Source organism: Osmerus eperlanus, chromosome 3, assembly GCF_963692335.1.
Source record: "Osmerus eperlanus chromosome 3, fOsmEpe2.1, whole genome shotgun sequence".
NCBI lineage: Eukaryota > Metazoa > Chordata > Actinopteri > Osmeriformes > Osmeridae > Osmerus > Osmerus eperlanus.
Genome location: NC_085020.1, coordinates 18,322,478 through 18,339,006, shown reverse-complemented (window position 1 = coordinate 18,339,006; position 16,529 = coordinate 18,322,478). Strand labels below are relative to the sequence as shown.

The following is a 16,529-nucleotide window of genomic DNA, read 5'->3' as shown; positions in this document are numbered from 1 at the left end:
ACACTCACATCCTCACACACACAAACACACACTTACACATTATCACATGACCCACACACTCAAACACAATGCACGCACACACTCATACACAGAATTGCGCTGACAAACACAGAAAAAAAAATTATAAATACAAAAAAATAAAATAAACACAACATTGAGTATCATGTTCATATAACATCTCAATATTTGACACCATTTCAACTCAAATAAAAGTAAAGTAACTATGTTTCACATTCAGACAAAATGAATGTAAAATTTAGATTTTAAACATACTGTATGGAGTGAGACACATAAGTACATCTAGACTTCATCAGTTTAATTGAACTTTAAGCATCCTTCTGAAATGACAAGTGAAAACGGTAAGGTAAATATTTTTTAATATTTTGTCTAGTTTTTTTCTACCTGTTTCTGTACAAATGTATTTTTCAGTGATGAGAGGCATGGAAGGAGCTGCATGCCTGATTGAGAGGTGCTTATGTGCAGAAGCAAATCTATGGACAAGTATGAAGTTAATTAGGAGCTTTAACACTGACCTACTATCAATGTTCATATGTTACCTCTAATAGTTCAGGTTAGGATTTACAGAGAACAAACAGGTCCACACCAGAACAAAGGCAACTTCAATGCCAGACAGCGGGGGGCAGAGGGATGGAGATAGAAAGCTTTTCATGGCACAGCAGTGAATTAAGGAATGGCTTTTTTACAATTAGTTACATTATTAAAATGGGAGATAGCAAGTCTGGACAGGGAGATGGAGACAGAGAGAGCTCAGTGTGAGAAAAGATGCAATGTGCTGTACTGGGGAAATGGGTGTCCGTCCTCATTCCCCAGGCTTCAAAGGTGTCACCCTGTCATCCTCTCCTCTTCATCTCCCTGAAATAATAAATGATCCATGCTCATTTACAGTGTTTCTGTTTGTGTGTGTATTTGTGAGTAAAATGTGTCTTGTTTAACTTAACTTGTGAGGACATTTTCTTGGGACCACAACGTTGAGTGCTATTTCTAAGGGTTTTTAGGGTTTTTAGGTTTAGGGTTGGAATTACACGAAGAGTTAAGTTCAGGGATAACACAATTTTGAATAGGAGTTAATTGTCCGTCCTCACTAGGATAGTAAAACAAATCTGTTTGTGTGACAGAGAAAAGGAGTGTGTGTGTGTGCATAGAAGAATGTGTGTGAGTGAGTGAGTGTATGTGCGTCCACTCAACTGCTCCATCACTGTTACACCATCTCGTATTGATTAGCCGTGATGATCCTCGAAAGACAGCATGCCAGTAACATGCCAATCAACTGAGTTGGAGAGAGGGACAGGCAGTAAAAAGGGAAGAGAAGACACAAAGGCCAATTGAGTCAGGCTTATGAAGATAGTGGAGAAATGAACAATCCAAATGAATCATGTACTGAACTCTTTGTAAAAAATGTAGGCCTTGTGGTCCTTTCTGACCTGTGAGAAGGCGATGCCAAACGTCACTCCTGCGATGATGGCCATGTTGGTTTCTAAGAAGGAGGTGACTAGCTCGTAGCAGCCCTGAATACAGAAAACCTCAGATGTGTGGTGGACAAACAGGCTGGGACATTAAAGGGTGAAAGCTTTGGGACATATCATGCTGTAACATGGGATCTAAGATGTGTACTGACCTTCTGGTAGACCTTAGTGGGGGCCACAGTGGCATTGCGGCGGTCCTGGGGGCTGCAGTCGGAGGCATTGGAGCAACAGCTGGATGGGAGGCCATTGGAAGGGTAGTACACACTGGCCAGCCAGCTGGTGTAGTTATACACCCCACAGCATTGCAGCTATAGGGGGACGCGGGGGGAGAGGGAAGTGGGGCAGAGGGTGGGGCATTTTTACTTTTCCAAAGCAAGACAGTAAGTTTGAAGGATTTTGAATATACAATCTCTCATGGATGTAACATTCTATAGTCTGGTCAGTTGGCTGATTTGGGGGATTCTAGGCATAGACCATCTAGAGAACCAGTTTCTTGTTAAAGATAATTTCAGACATTCTGGAAAATTGTCAATGGAGGCGCTTGTGCGTACAGATGGCCTTTGTCGTAGGTAGGGTCTGGACTAACTTTTCTGCTGTTGTTCTGTTGACTTACATTGTGCTGCATCATGTCCACGGCCAGACTGGTCTCATCCTGAGCGTTGTAGTTCAACACGGCATCCGTGTACGTCCTCAAGAATGTACCCTTTATCTACACATGCACACACACATGCATACATATTCACTGATAAAACAGAAACTCTCCAACATGGAATAAAAGGTTGAGTATGGTGTTGTGTCAGTGGGCTTGGAGAGACTGACCTCATGGCGAAAAACAAAACCGGAGATCCCAGCCACTAACTCAGCCAAGAAGACCAGGGACAGGAACATTGCATACTGCAGACAGACAGAAGGGGTGGAAAGGAAACAAGAGAGAGAGAAAATTAGTCAGAGAAAGAAAACAGATGGAGAGTAATGTGACCTAAGATTAGGCAAAGCAAATTCTCCCTCCCTCCCTCCCTCCCTCCCTCCCTCCTCTCCTCTCCTTTCAGTTTAAATTATCCACCTCTCCCCTACTCTCACCAGCTTCAGCATCCATGGGCTCCCCCTACAGGTGGCAAAGCAGCCAAAAAGTCCGAAAACGATGATGACGGTGCCGGTGCTAATGAGCACAAAAGGTGCGTTGGTGGAATTGTCCGCAATCACAGAGATGTACGGACCCAGCATCAGCTTCCCCCATACTCCCACTGCCAGCAGGATCGCCCCTGTGATCTGGATAAAAGAATGAGAGAAGAAAGGAGAGGGGGGCGGGGAGATTGGTATATTGAAACAGGCTATTTCTAAACTTTATACATATAAAAGAAATACAAAGAATAGAGAATATAGAGAAAAAGAGAAAACACGTTGTAGGGGGATGATTACAGAATAAAAAAGAGAGCAGTGGGGAGGTAGAAAACAGGAGCAGGAATAGTGAGTGGAATAAGGCGGGGGGGGGGCATTCAACCATTGTTCAATTGCTAAGCTTCACAAAGCAGTGAGGCCTCTTTCAGCTGCAGTGTCGGTCTTCCACTGTATGCTGTGAGTTGGCCTGAAAGGAGAAAGCGCCACCCTGTGGCTCCATCTGATATAAGATATAGCCACATAGAGAACAAAACATTTACATTTAGTCATTTAGCAGACGCTCTTATCCAGAGCGACTTACAGTAAGTACAGGGACATTCCCCCCGAGGCAAGTAGGGTGAAGTGCCTTGCTCAAGGACACAACGTCAAAAACAAAATCAACAAACAAATCGGTCCCAACACAAGCTCTTCTCCTGTCTGGCCCCCCAGTGGTGGAATCAACTCCCCACCTCCATCAGAGACACTGACTGTCTCTCCATCTTCAAGAAAAGGCTCAAGACGCACTTGTTCCATTCCTAAGTACCATTCCTAAGTACCTAACGGTACTTAGGAATGGTTCGCTTGACCCGATGTTAGTTTCCTCAAGGATCACAATGACTCTTGCTTAGAGACTTGTTCCTCTTGTGGTTAGTGGTAACTGACTTAAAATTTTTGTACTCGCTGTGATATATTGTTTTTATTATTGTTGCTTGTTTTTTCCACAGGTACACTTGCACTTATAGCGGTTCATGTTGTTTAATTGTAACTTGTTTAACTACATGCTATTATGGTTCTTCCCTTTGGCACTTACTTTGGTTGTTCATAATGTGTGCTTCATGTTTTGGCTACTCGCAATGTTTTTGTGGCTATCTTGTTGTTATGATCAGTGACCTATGCACTTTGTAAAGCTCTCTCTTGGAAGTCGCTTTGGATAAAAGCGTCTGCTAAATGAATTAATGTAATGTAATGTAATGTAAATGTAAATCTAATTCATCAACATTTAGATACGAAAGGCAACATCATAAGGGGTGGTGTCAGAAAGACAACATGGAGCATTCAACTGGTTTTGTTCATTGTTCTATATCCCCTGTGTGCAAAAGTTGGAGAGGTATTTTGATAACTACAAGTGAGAAAGCAAGATCACCTTTCAGCTTGTCCTTGACTCTGGCCTGGGGGAGGGGGCACAGCAGGTGCTTTAAGATATACACAAGCTGTAGAGCAGTAGAGAGAGGGCTGGAAGGACAAAACAGGGGAGGAAGGGGAGTGGGGGACACTGGAGATGGAGTGAGTCTGAGGGTGACAACAGGGTGTGATGTTGTGGTTTACCGATATCTATCGGCCCCATTGCACACAGACATATTGACGCTCACACACACACCAACCAAGAGAGTGCAAATCAAAAGAGCTCTTTGATGCTCAGCGAGGCACATACTCCGGTTGCTCTCCTCTTAGCATTTCAAATGAACACAGCCCATGAAGACACGTGTTGTGAGAGGAACCGCCTGTGTCTCTGCCGGGGTGCGGCTTTCTGGGACAGAGCAGAAGGAAGAAGGGGCTCAGATTAGTTTAACACCCCCCTCCAGCGAAGCCTGATGCCAAGTCATTCCCACCTTTCTCCAAAATGGCTGCTCTATGTCTCACTGCAAGCCAGGCAGATTATGCTGTAGGGTAGAACTGTAGATAGAAAATGTGCATCTGTGTTTGCATGTTAGTTTGCAATCACACACATTCTCTAAACACCCGGCAGCTCTCCGGTCACCTCACCCTGAGCCTTTACTAAATGGCCTCAACTCACCATTTCATAAAATCACCTAGTCCTGATGGACCAGATCAATCAGGAGACGAGACAGAAAAAACAAACACCCAAACAGCCCAGTGACAAACGTTCCTTCCGTTGGTTCCACATGATTCTACATGGTTCCACATGGTTCCACTTCGTTGAATCCGTTTAGTCTCTGTCTGATTCTACTTAGTTCTTAACCATACATGAGATGAAGCCAATGAGAATTTGGTCTTCAGAGTATCTACAACAACATGAGTCAGCTGATATTTCTCTTTACTCTATATTGTAGTTAGTCGGCAGAACACACACACCCGCATACCCTATTAGCATGAGCCCACACACACACTATGAACACAAATACACAAAATGTTTAACACAAACACACAATAACCTTCCTACATTCACTGCTAGATCTGTGCTGAGTATAGAGAGATCAGGAGACAACAGAAAATCAATGAGGTTCAGTGGGTTTCATTGAGCAGACTGGAATCCCCAACTACCTTACAGCCAACCTCCAGACCAATCTCATACCCTCCCCAGCCATAGCCAATGCAGGAGGGAAATAACAATGTCCTATGGGTCCTAGGGGAACTAGCTTCCACATATTTTTTACATATATTATTTGGAGGCATTTCAGCCTTTTATTATTTATTTCTGATAGAGATAGTGTGTTTGGAGAGGACAGGAAATGTGGGGGGAGAGAGAGAGATGGGATGATATGCAGTAAAGACCCCAGGCCATCTTCATTAGTCCGGTGAGCCACTGGGGTGCCGCCACTACCAGCATTTGAGTGAACAGATATGACAGCTTCTGGATGTACATTTTATTCTACTGCAAAATTCAGGACAGAACTGATATTCTGGGGGAAAACACTAAACAAAACCATGACAGCCAATGACATAATGTTGAAAAAAAAAAAATAAATACAGTAAGCTTACAGTAGCAGGCTATGAGTGTAGTAAGCAATGCCATCTCTGTGGCGACTCGACGGTTCGGACACCTCCTGTTGTATTCCTGGCCCTTACAACCTCCCCTCCCCCTGGGTTTGGAACAGGTCTTTGCTTCTCTCCCCTGGCCCCAAAACAGGTGGCAGATCATTTTAATATAGCATGGTAAACATACCCCGAGTCTGCTGGTGGTGCTACTTTTAACCTGGCAGTGGTGTGTGTGAGACGTACGGAGACGGACCATTCTGACCGGAAGACATTATCTGCCCTGACAAGCTGACGACAGCAAAACACAGGCATGAACTATGTCTGGGGAATCCTACCCCCTCCCCAACCTCTGAAGAGAACTAGAGCCGAAGAACAGACTCAACTAACTTCTAAGTACGCCCACCCCTCTTACATCCTCTCTGGGGTGACACTTAATAATCATAGCTTGGGTCCCAGGCCAGGGCTGTGAGAGTGCCATGGCTGCCATGTCCGGTCTAATTATAAACGTTCGTATTGATGATACCCACACATGCTGGCTTTGAAGGACGGCTATGGCTTGTGATTAGGACATGCTAGTTAATAACCCAGGTATGGTAGCCAACGTCTGTGTGTAGTCCCAAATGCTATGCCTTTAGTCTTTCACCAATATCCATATTTGTTTTGCAAATACAGTAAAATAATTTAAAAGGCTAACTAAGAAGAAGCTGCTGGTGATGGTCCCATGCTTCCTTGGGCTTGAAGACGGGAGTTTAAATGAACAAGGAGACCAGTGTCAAACCATACGTTAAGATGCTTATTTTACCATTATTTCACAAACTGTACCCACATATTCATAACTAATTTTCTGGTGTTTACTAGTTCACTGCAATAAAACACGGTGCTGAAGGTCTGGCCCAACGATGACAAGGAATCTTCCTCGCTCTGGAGACTACCGACATTTACTGTTCATATGCGTCAGCAGCCATAAGACATTATCTGTGTCATAAAAGGATGCTACTCCCAATCAGAGTAAAAAAATATTATTTCAAAGCCTTGTCGGGGTCAATGTTAATACAGTCTACGTTAAGGTACAGCGCAGTAATATAGGTATGTACCACGATAAAAGGCAAATCAAATGAATTTAGGCAACGATGCAAAAGCCTGCGCAGTCGAATTTATCAGGGGAAAATAACGGAATCGCCGTTATAAAGGAAGGCTATGTTGACGTACAACGTAGTCCCAACATCTGATAAACAAGAGCCGACATAACGCTTTCACATTTAACACAAGGTCGGGTCACATCCTTAAAATATATCTTACCCAGAACACGAAGGAATAGACGATTAGGAGGGTCTTGAGGCAGGTTATCACAGGTTTGGTCTCCATTATGCCAAGCGGAATAGTCGGCCAAAACGTCCCTCTCTCTGTTCGTAAACCGTTGCTTTTCTACCTTTCTCCGCTACGTGGCACTAGTGAAGAGGATTGTTGTGCACTTGCTCAAGCAAGGAGATGCGTAGGTTACGCTAGTGTCCGTCATATTATATTGCAATTAAAAGCATAGATCAGGCTTCAATCTTTATTTCCAAACATTTCAATTCAATTCAATCTTTATTTCCAAACATTTCAATATTTATATTGCAATATTTCGTTGAAGCTTTTTAGCATATCATAGGCCTCATGTAACGCCTAACCCAAACATGCTCATTCAAATGATTGCTTTCTAACGTGACCGATATGACTCATGATGAGCCAAATACATTTCCCTTGTTAATAACTTTGTTAAACTTTCATTTATATTTAGCCAACTGCATTTACAATGACCGTAAATATCTGGTCAGTAAAACAAGTTAGCATGCTTGTAAACAAAATACATAGGCCTATGTGGAAAGAAAGTTCACGCAACCCTATAGAGTGCAAAAATTCAGTTGTAGCTGTTATCACTCATGCATCGTTGGTCTGCTGTCTCTATTATACAGTTGTCAGATCCACTGAGATGCAGTAGCCTACTGCGATTAAAATAAACGCTACAGTTTATGTGCATCCACACTTCCATAATAATTTGACAGTCATGTGAGTGCTGTGACATGGGCCTGTACAGTACATATGTGATCCTTTCATATGAGTTTAATGTTACCATGCATTCTGTTTGAAGTAGCATCCTGTCATATGGTCTTTTCCTTCTTGATTGATGGTTAGAACATAGTTTAACAAGAGAAAGTAAACCTTATGGACACAGTCTAAAAATTGTTTAGACACGCTTTAGATTACGTCTTCCTTCTTAGATTTCTGTTCTTACATAATTGCATTTGGAAAAAGATCAAGGTAGGAAGGAAAGAATGAACTAGTAATTAATTGACCAGTATGACAGTGTCACTACACCAGAAAACATAGATACACATATTTGTCTATGACTAAATTCTAAGTATTTACTGTATTGTTTTGGTGCTCAGTTCACACAATGCCCTGATAAACTGTAGCCATAACTTCGAACAAAGCCCCTCAAAGGCTCCAGTGAGTCAGCATAAACACATGGTCGCCCCCTGGTCCTTCTGTTCCCCCAGTTGTCTCAGACTGCTCATACTGGGTTGCTTCAGCCTTAGCGGCTTGTGGCTCTTCAGTCTGTAAGCCAGTGTCAAAAAGATGGCATCCACATGCTCCTTCTCCCCAGGGTCCTTAGCAGAGGTTTCAAACAGGGGTAAGTTGTAGCTGTCAGCCAAACGCTGCGCCAGGGCTGTGGGCACCTCCAGGTGACTCCGCAGGTCACACTTGTTTCCTACCAGGATGCGGGGCACCATGGGGCAGACAGAGTGGCGGCTGCACTCCTCAATCCAGTCTGGCAGGCTATGGAAGGAGGCCATGCTGGTGACATCATAGACAAAAATGACAGCGTGGACGCTGCGGTAGTAGTGCTCCACCATGCTCTTCCTGAAGCGCTCCTGGCCCGCTGTGTCCCAGATCTGCAACTGAGGTAATAAAGCAATGGAGTTGGAACAGGTGGGATTGAAACTGACAACTTTTTGCATGGAAGCCTAAACAACTACTGGCCTACTATGTGAAGAAAGAGAAATATGAGTGGAAAGTCATCTAGGGGCTTTTCAAATATAGGACTTCTCTGACATGAAGGTAATTATGTTTAGTACCAAGGGAATACTTTTAGTAAAGTAGGCACAGGTTACAATTTGTATTTTTATATAATAGAAAATAAATAAATATAAAGGTTGTTTCACTTCGAAAAATCCACTATAATAGACGAAACTAAAAATGTTGTATTGTCCCCTCACAATGTATCTGTTTAGTAAACGGTAAACATGTTTTCCTCTAACAGTAAAGACGGACATTTGTTATTTGTTGTTGCAAACGCAATATTATAGAAGTAACCTAATTCTCTTCAAAACTTCGATAGATGACAGGGTAGAGGCTGCATCAGCAGGCTAGGTAATGAGTATCCGTTGTTCCCGTAGCCTCCGTATGAACCGCTTTAGGTAGTGAAACGTTACCCGGACGGATCATTACGATGATATAGGTTTACTGATTCATGGAGCATAAAACCATTACATTCTTACCTTGATACACTCTCCATCGAGTTCCAATGATCTCTCCCTGAAATCAACACCGATTGTTGATTCGGGGTTTTCAAGAAACCTACCCCCACAAAACATGTAGGTTAGACATGTTTTACCCACATTAGAGTCTCCGATGACAATTATTTTAAAAATTCTGGTTTGCGACGTCTCGTGTTCATGATTGCATGACGATTCAAATGAACTATCTCTGTTGAAAACAGTATCAAATCCATTTTCAGTGATGAATTCATTTGCCATCGCTCATTTTCATGAGATCGTCAGAATTGTCGCGAGAACATCTTTTAACACTGTACAATCGAGAACAGGCTCAGCCAACCACCATTGAGCACTTCTGCTGGCCATTAGATGTCGTTATGCCCATAGACATATATACATGTCTATGATTATGCCCAGAGCCATAGAAACTATCTATCTATCTAGCCAACTATCTATGGCTCTGGTTATGCCTCAATAAAAAACAACTACTAATGCTTAAAGGATCAACAGTTTATTTATCCAGATAGAGTTGTATGTAAACGTATGTATCATCCACAGTATTGTATCATATGACACAAACCCGTCTGTGCAGCTGGCTGATCAATGTCAAAACATCCCAACACGTTTAAGGTCCTGAATATAAATTAAAGATGTTGAATAATTAACTCTTAAATAAATGTGGAATAAATAGGCTAACTACTAAATAAATACTGGTGAGGAAAGGAGAATCTATTATTTGTTATTCCCAGCATGGCTAGATCTAGAATATCAGCCAAATAAAACACTGTGTGGTCATGTGTGAATGTTATAAGTGCAAATGGTTTCATAGTAGGCCTACTTCAACAACCACAACTCTTCCTGACAATAGCTAACTCTCAAACGACAGTGAACTACATTGAATATGCTTACTGCACAAGACAAGGTCTTCCTTTTCAGTAATTATTTTCAAATACACTCCAATATTTAACTTAAAATACAAACAATAAAATGTTAATCAAATCAATGTTACTAGAATTATATTCACAATGTACAAAATATTCAAATATGTCCTTTAAACTTTATTTGTTGTCATGGCTATTACTTAAGCTTAACCTGAGGCAGTTTAGTGCACGGTTTTATTGCGTTGACGCTGTTAGTGTCACCTCTGCAACTGTAGACCACAAGCAAAAATACTTATAGTGGCCAGCACAGAATACATTTGGGATTTTTTTTTATTACAAGTTGAATAACTTAACAAACAAAAAGAGTGGCAGCAACAAAAAATGCATCTGTAAATTGGAAAAGTTTCAATGTGAAATCAGTGTGGTTTCTGGGGTCTGCTGTCGCAAGAATTTTTATGTCATGACAGTTGATCCTGGACTGTTTTGTTTCCAACTGAGCACCGCTCTCAGGTTTGTCTTAGTAAAACAGAATGTGAGCTCACAACATCAAGCTAGTCTTCCTGGCTTCCTAAGTATTTTACAATTGAAAATACCCACTGGTATGATTGTTAGTCTTGAACCAGGGTGTGTATGAAAAATGGCCTTCACTGTAGAGTAGTCATAAAAAGGGACTTCTGGTCAATTCTTCTTCATTAATACCCCCTGATATATGTGTATACACATACATAAGATCACACCAGTTTCCTCACATCTCCACTGAGTAATATGACTGTTAGATGTGTCTCCATTTGTATATAAATCCAGAATTTAGGTAAGGTTAAATGTTGAAAGGTTTCCCTTTCATGCAATGGCATCTCCCAGGCCACAGAGACTACCAGTTCTCATCAGAAAAGGAACTTGAGCTGCCGGAGTCTGAGTCTGCATCCGTCAGCCCGTCAAAGTCCCAGTCAGCACTAGATCCGCTGTCGTCATCCTCCTCTGTGGCAAAGCTCTGGGCTGAACCCAAACACACCGAGTACACGCGTGTCGAAACGCACACGGGACCCAGCGAGGAGACGTACACGGCCATGACGTTCTTCCAGCTCTCCTTAGCAGAATCATACTCGTGTATGAGGACCCTGTTTTTGTTGTGCTGCAGTAGTGTCTGAGTTAGAAGCAGAAGTTTTCCATTGTGTTGGATCACCTGGTAATTCAGGGCCCGGCTGTCAATAGGGATATCCCCCAGCCTCTTCCACTCTCCTCTGGCAGGGCTATAGGTCTTTACCACTGGGATGTCACACACACAGACTATCTGGTCTTCAAACACACAGGCCTTGTGCAACTTGTCTCTGCGAAGGGGGCCACAGTGTCGCCAGCGGTTTTTCTTGGGGTCGTAACAGAGCATCCTCCGTTTGTTGACCACGTACAGGTGGTCGTTTACCGCAACGACCTGCATCTTTCCCAGGGAGTGGGGCAAGGGGGCCACCAGGGTCCACTGGTTTCTCTGGATACTGTAACACTCCACCTCCTTCAGTCTGGTATCCGTGGAAGAGTTCCTGCCCCCCAGGATGTAGATGTGGCCGCTGAGGTAGCCCATCCCTGAATGTACCCTCCCCACGAGCCTCTCGGCCAGGCCCTGCCAGCTGTTCTGGAGAGGGTTGTAGACCCAGAAGTGTTTGGAAAGGTGGGAGGCCAGGTATAGTGTATTGTCAGGCGTGGCGCAGACCATCAGGGACTCCATGGTGAAGCGTTTGTAGTCCTGGCTGCTCAGATTCACCAGAGGGGGAGCCATGAAGTAGAGCTCCTCTGAGAAAGGGTCGCAGCACATTATGTTTTCATTCGGCAAACCAAAGAAGAGAATCATCTCTTTGGCACTCGCGCCTATCCTGGGTTTGAGGTCGTCAACGCCGGCTTTCATGGGGACTCCATCCTCTTCTGCGGCCCCACCCATTAAGTGCCCAATGTATTTCTCCAGGCTGGAGGGTACCTTGAGGCTGTCTAAGAAAGCTTGATCCTTTTCTGTGAACAAGCTCCAGCGCACACACATGAGCATCTGCAAGGCATCCTCTGTCTCTTGTGGTGCATTTGCATCAATCCACTGTAGGGCAGCTGAGCACACCTTCCTTTCACAGTCCACATCAAGTGTGTCTAATGACAACATTTCCTTCATCTGTCTCAGGTCCAGCTCACACAATTCCTTACCACTAGTGCTGAGCTGGAAAAAGTTTCTAGCTATGAAAGCCTGTGATTTAACCTTTAAATCTGGATTGTCATAAGTGTCAGCAAATTTTAAGATCCCCACGCAGTTCGAAAGGTCTAATCTCCGGGTCATGAAACTAGTGCATGCCTGCCTGATGTAGTCAAGCTGAAGCATATTGGCGGCAGCGTAGAGCTTCTGAACATTACCCTCAGAGATGGTCACTTTGCCTGTGTAGCAGTAATCTATTATCAGTGACATCGACTCAGCATCCACGCCACGAATCAACACTTTATCCTGCATACTCTCATTGAGCCCGCCGGTAAACATGCTTTTGAAGTACGGGCTGGCAGCAGCAAGGATATTACGGTTGCAAAAAAAAACTTTTCTGTTGTCACTTTTGCCTCGAAACTCTAGCGTCGTGTAGTCGCATTCCACTTCGATTGCAATGTCCGCGAGGAGCTGAGAATCGTAGAACAGTTTCAGCTCTTTAATCAAGCCCCTAGCGTGATTTACATCTTCCAGTTCCTCTGGACCACTGAAAAAGCCGAGCATTGAAGCCATTTAAGCAGTGTGGCTTGAGGAGCTATGTTCAATGTCAATATTTGTCCTGCTCGTCGAAATATTGTAGTCATACGGTTGACGACTCTGAACCAGCGCGAAGCCTAGTTAATAGCTGTCAATCGGATGTAAATGTGTCCATGAATGAAACAATATTACAATAGCTTCGAATGGTAAACAAATACCCTGCATTTATCCTCAGTGCAAATACCCTACTTGCAATGCAGCGTTTCTTCGATGCCGACTGACAACTCAATATCATGAATGAAAATATTTGACTATTGTCTTTCAAGTCCGATATAAGCATAATACAAGCAGACTGAAAATAACATACACTTTCAGTAGTCAAATCTATTCGCTTTTAGGGTTATCTTTCAGCCATTGATAATTCCATCTTGTTCTCAAGACATTGCAGCCACTGTATAGCTTTGCGTGGTCACACAATCTTGCTACCAATGGATTGGTCGCATATGGCCTCGATAGGTTGCGTGTAACGGGGACTGAATTATGTTTGGTTGACCAATTTCAGATCCTCAGAACGACGATCTCACACAAGCGACGGCTGTGCACGTTTACATTTTGATACACTTAACAATTAGGCTATACGTTACATTAGTGTAATTTAATTTTAATTCTTTTAATTCTTCCAGTCGGACAAAACATATGATTATTTCAGCCAGTCAAGAGGGTAGACTACAATTGCTGTGTGAGATTTAACAGATTTTTGTAGGATTAAGGTCAAAATGAAAGCAGCCAGGAACTCTTTTTGTTGACCCCGATAGTCTGATAGGCTACATCTAGACGGTGCTGCACTCCAGTTTAACCTCCAGCTCTAGTCAATTCCCTTTTTGTTATTTTAAATGTATAGGCTTTACTTCTCTGACAGTAAATGAAAATCAAATTGGCATATTACAATAGCGGATTAAATTTGATGCCATGAAATACTATCAACAAGGAGATAATGTATACCATTCCTCAAATATTAATCGAATAATTTAACCAGAGAAAAGTGTGTGAGACACAAATGTCCAAAGCCAGTTAATAAACTGAGGTGAAGAAGCATAATTGACATAACTGCACCATGATAGATTTAAAGGGAGGACTATATTCTGGCCCCAAAGTTATAAAAAATGCATTTGAAAGTGCACCGTCCACAGCAGTTTGTTATTTTAAGAACTCCTTTTGAGACTAATTAAAAAGACAAGCCATGACGAGTTTGAAAAATAGTTTATTTAACTTTATTTTTAAAATGCTTCATGGACACCAACAAACTTTGGGACAGTAGCAAATAAATCTACCCCCTCCACCCATCTCTCAAGTGTGCCTGTGGTTCAGCTCATTGAGACGGCACAGGCGGTTCTGGTAGCATAGGGTCTTGTGGACGGTGATGAGGAAAGGGAAGGCTGAGGGGAGCTCCACCCTGCGGCTGAGTTTCTGGTGCCCCCAGTGGAGGCACCTCAGCCTCTCTGCCAGGTCTCTCCTGCCGGCACGCTCCAGCCCATCCTGCAGCAACCTGGTCTTATTGGACATGTCCCAGGACTTCTCATACCTAGAGACATGAAAGAGCGATGAAAGAAAAATGACAGGAGTGCGAGGGACGGGAGAGAGGAAGAAGAGAGTGAGGAGGAAGGGGCAGGGGGGGGGGGTCTTCAACGAGAGTTGTTACTTTTCCAAAGACAATCCTTATTCTAATTCATTGTCTACATTTAGAGCTGTGCCTGTGATCTACTGCCTGTGTAGCCTATACTGTGTGATGCATGCACATCTGGTTTATAGACAGAATCCAATTAAGTTGCATAACGACACAGAAATAATTTGATAATCCTCTTAGTCCCTCACCTTGAGCCACACAAATACACACATTCACAAAAAGTAGCTAAAATTGGGTGAAACTGGCTGAAATGACTGGCCAGTTAGGCATGATGTATTTTTAGAATAATATCATGTTGGTTCGATTTCACTCTATAATCTTAGTCATTTTGCCTCGAATGACATCGACATGTCTAATTTGTTATTGCTTTCTTGTTCTTTCCCTCTGCCCTCCTAGTTTTTTTTCCTGCCCTGCCCTCCCACCTCTTTCTGTCTCTCCGGGCCCTCCTACCTCTTTCTCTCTCTCTCTCTCTCTCTCTCTCTCTCTCTCTCTCTCTCTCTCTCTCTCTCTCTCTCTCTCTCTCTCTCTCTCTCTCTCTCTCTCTCTCTCTCTTTCTCTCTCTCTCTTTCAAACACAGACATTTATTTATATTTATACTGTATATGTACAGTACTCACCAGCACTCCAGCATGCTCCTGGCCTGAACTTTCTTCTCCGTGGAGGTGGTGTGAAACTTGCGTACTTCGGCCCTACTGAAGCCAAGCTCGTAGGCTAGAACCGGCCATTCAAACCCCAGCTGACGGGAAAGGTCTTGGACCGACTTCAGATTGATCACGGCATCCTGAAAGAATACCCCATTTGTGCAATTACTGACTTTCTCTCTGCACCCAAAAAGCAAAGGCTAGTGACAAAGTCCATAGTTGTGAAAAATGCCTAAAGATACTCTCTATTTAGAGTTTTGTTTCCTATAACCCACCACATATCATTCCTACAGACATTGGAACATCTAGCACTACATTTTGACATACCTCTTGTGCTTTACTGGGCATTTTTTTCTGCTCCACACAGTGACTGTTCAGGAGTTGTCTGTAGAAAATATGTAAATACTGTTCAAGTCAACAATCAATACATACAGTCATAACCCTATAGTCAATCTATAGGCTACACTATTTCTGTGACAGTTTCTCTATGCTGTGAGATATTCAACTCAATAAAATAGTAAATGTCTGTTAGAACACACCTAGGAGATGACAGATAATGAGAAATTCACCGTACTCTGACACTGCAACTCACCTTATTTTGAGACTATGCTAGTTGCTCTTTTCTGTTTTAAACTGTGTTACCTTAGAAACCAAATGCTAGCCTGTTAAATATTAAGCCCTCAGTACTGCTTTAATTATTCCAAAATATCGCCCCCCCCCCACCAAGGACCACATGGTTTACCAGTTAAACATTCTGGTAGAACTACTCAACATTAAACATGTACGCTCAGATTCAGTCCCTCCTTCTTTCTTTATGTTGCAACAGTGCTTCCTGCTGTTTATTGTGAGTCAAACAAATTATTTTAGAGATGGCACCAAATATCTTTATTAGTGCAGTGACTGTGCCTGTGATGCAGCCGATGATTAAGATGGTGGTTACTGTAGATGATTTGGTGTTACTTTAATTGGAGTTTGTACGTACAGGTAAACTAATTTCACAGTTTGATCACAGATATCATTGTGCATCCACATGGATTATCAGTAAACACAATAATTCACTAACAAAACAAAACTTTCAATTTTCTACAGAAAATAAAGTGTCCTCTTTTTTTGTCTTTCTGTTAGTTAGAAAGACAGCATTTCATCCATGAGATGTGCAGTGCTGACTAACAACACTGGCACAATACAGTTTAAAAGCTTCTTTCAAAGGTTTTTCTTTATGGATGACATCAGGTGAACGGGAAGGAGAGACTGGATGCCCAATGAGACAGTAATATCTACTGTGATGAATACTATAATAAAATGTAAAAAAAATCTAGATTTTGTGTTCTTCTTTTACATTTTCCGCTGAAGACACGCAGCTGTAGTTCCCCCCGACTACTGCAACTCGCTTCTCGCCGGTCTCCCAACATGCGCAACCCGCCCTCTCCAGGGGATTCAGAACGCAGCAGCCCGCTTGGTCTTCAACCTACCCAGTCGCTCCCATGTTACTCCGCTCCTC

General features: G+C 42.8%; 4 protein-coding genes across 5 annotated transcripts; all 4 read right to left on the bottom strand.

Moving 5' to 3' along the window:
• Window positions 1-222: 222 nt before the first annotated feature.
• LOC134017712 (tetraspanin-7-like) lies at window positions 223-7,038 on the bottom strand. Of its 2 annotated transcripts, none has more exons than XM_062457667.1 (8): window positions 6,879-7,038; window positions 2,565-2,753; window positions 2,304-2,378; window positions 2,098-2,193; window positions 1,637-1,792; window positions 1,443-1,526; window positions 1,207-1,288; window positions 223-873 (listed from the first exon to the last, which is right to left on the bottom strand). In XM_062457667.1, exons 1-7 carry the CDS (start codon window positions 6,942-6,944, stop codon window positions 1,220-1,222), a joined length of 735 nt encoding a protein of 244 aa, XP_062313651.1. In that variant the 5' UTR covers window positions 6,945-7,038; the 3' UTR covers window positions 223-873; window positions 1,207-1,219. The 2 variants fall into 2 exon arrangements, with proteins under 2 accessions (XP_062313651.1, XP_062313652.1); XM_062457668.1 differs by lacking the exon at window positions 223-873 and adding an exon at window positions 888-1,002.
• Window positions 7,039-7,120: 82 nt separating this feature from the next.
• zgc:101559 (Ras-related protein Rab-33B-like) lies at window positions 7,121-9,389 on the bottom strand. The gene is made up of 2 exons (XM_062457669.1): window positions 9,122-9,389; window positions 7,121-8,521 (listed from the first exon to the last, which is right to left on the bottom strand). Exons 1-2 carry the CDS (start codon window positions 9,377-9,379, stop codon window positions 8,075-8,077), a joined length of 705 nt encoding a protein of 234 aa, XP_062313653.1. The 5' UTR covers window positions 9,380-9,389; the 3' UTR covers window positions 7,121-8,074.
• A 224-nt stretch (window positions 9,390-9,613) lies between these two features.
• Window positions 9,614-13,174, bottom strand: kbtbd7 (kelch repeat and BTB (POZ) domain containing 7). Its single transcript, XM_062457607.1, has one exon. The coding sequence runs from the start codon at window positions 12,737-12,739 to the stop codon at window positions 10,871-10,873; it is 1,869 nt and encodes a 622-aa protein (XP_062313591.1). The 5' UTR covers window positions 12,740-13,174; the 3' UTR covers window positions 9,614-10,870.
• Window positions 13,175-14,050: 876 nt separating this feature from the next.
• Window positions 14,051-15,391, bottom strand: wu:fc50b12 (uncharacterized protein LOC103911624 homolog). The gene is made up of 3 exons (XM_062456254.1): window positions 15,356-15,391; window positions 15,005-15,168; window positions 14,051-14,285 (listed from the first exon to the last, which is right to left on the bottom strand). The coding sequence occupies exons 1-3, from the start codon at window positions 15,374-15,376 to the stop codon at window positions 14,051-14,053; spliced, it is 420 nt and encodes a 139-aa protein (XP_062312238.1). The 5' UTR covers window positions 15,377-15,391.
• Window positions 15,392-16,529: the final 1,138 nt, after the last annotated feature.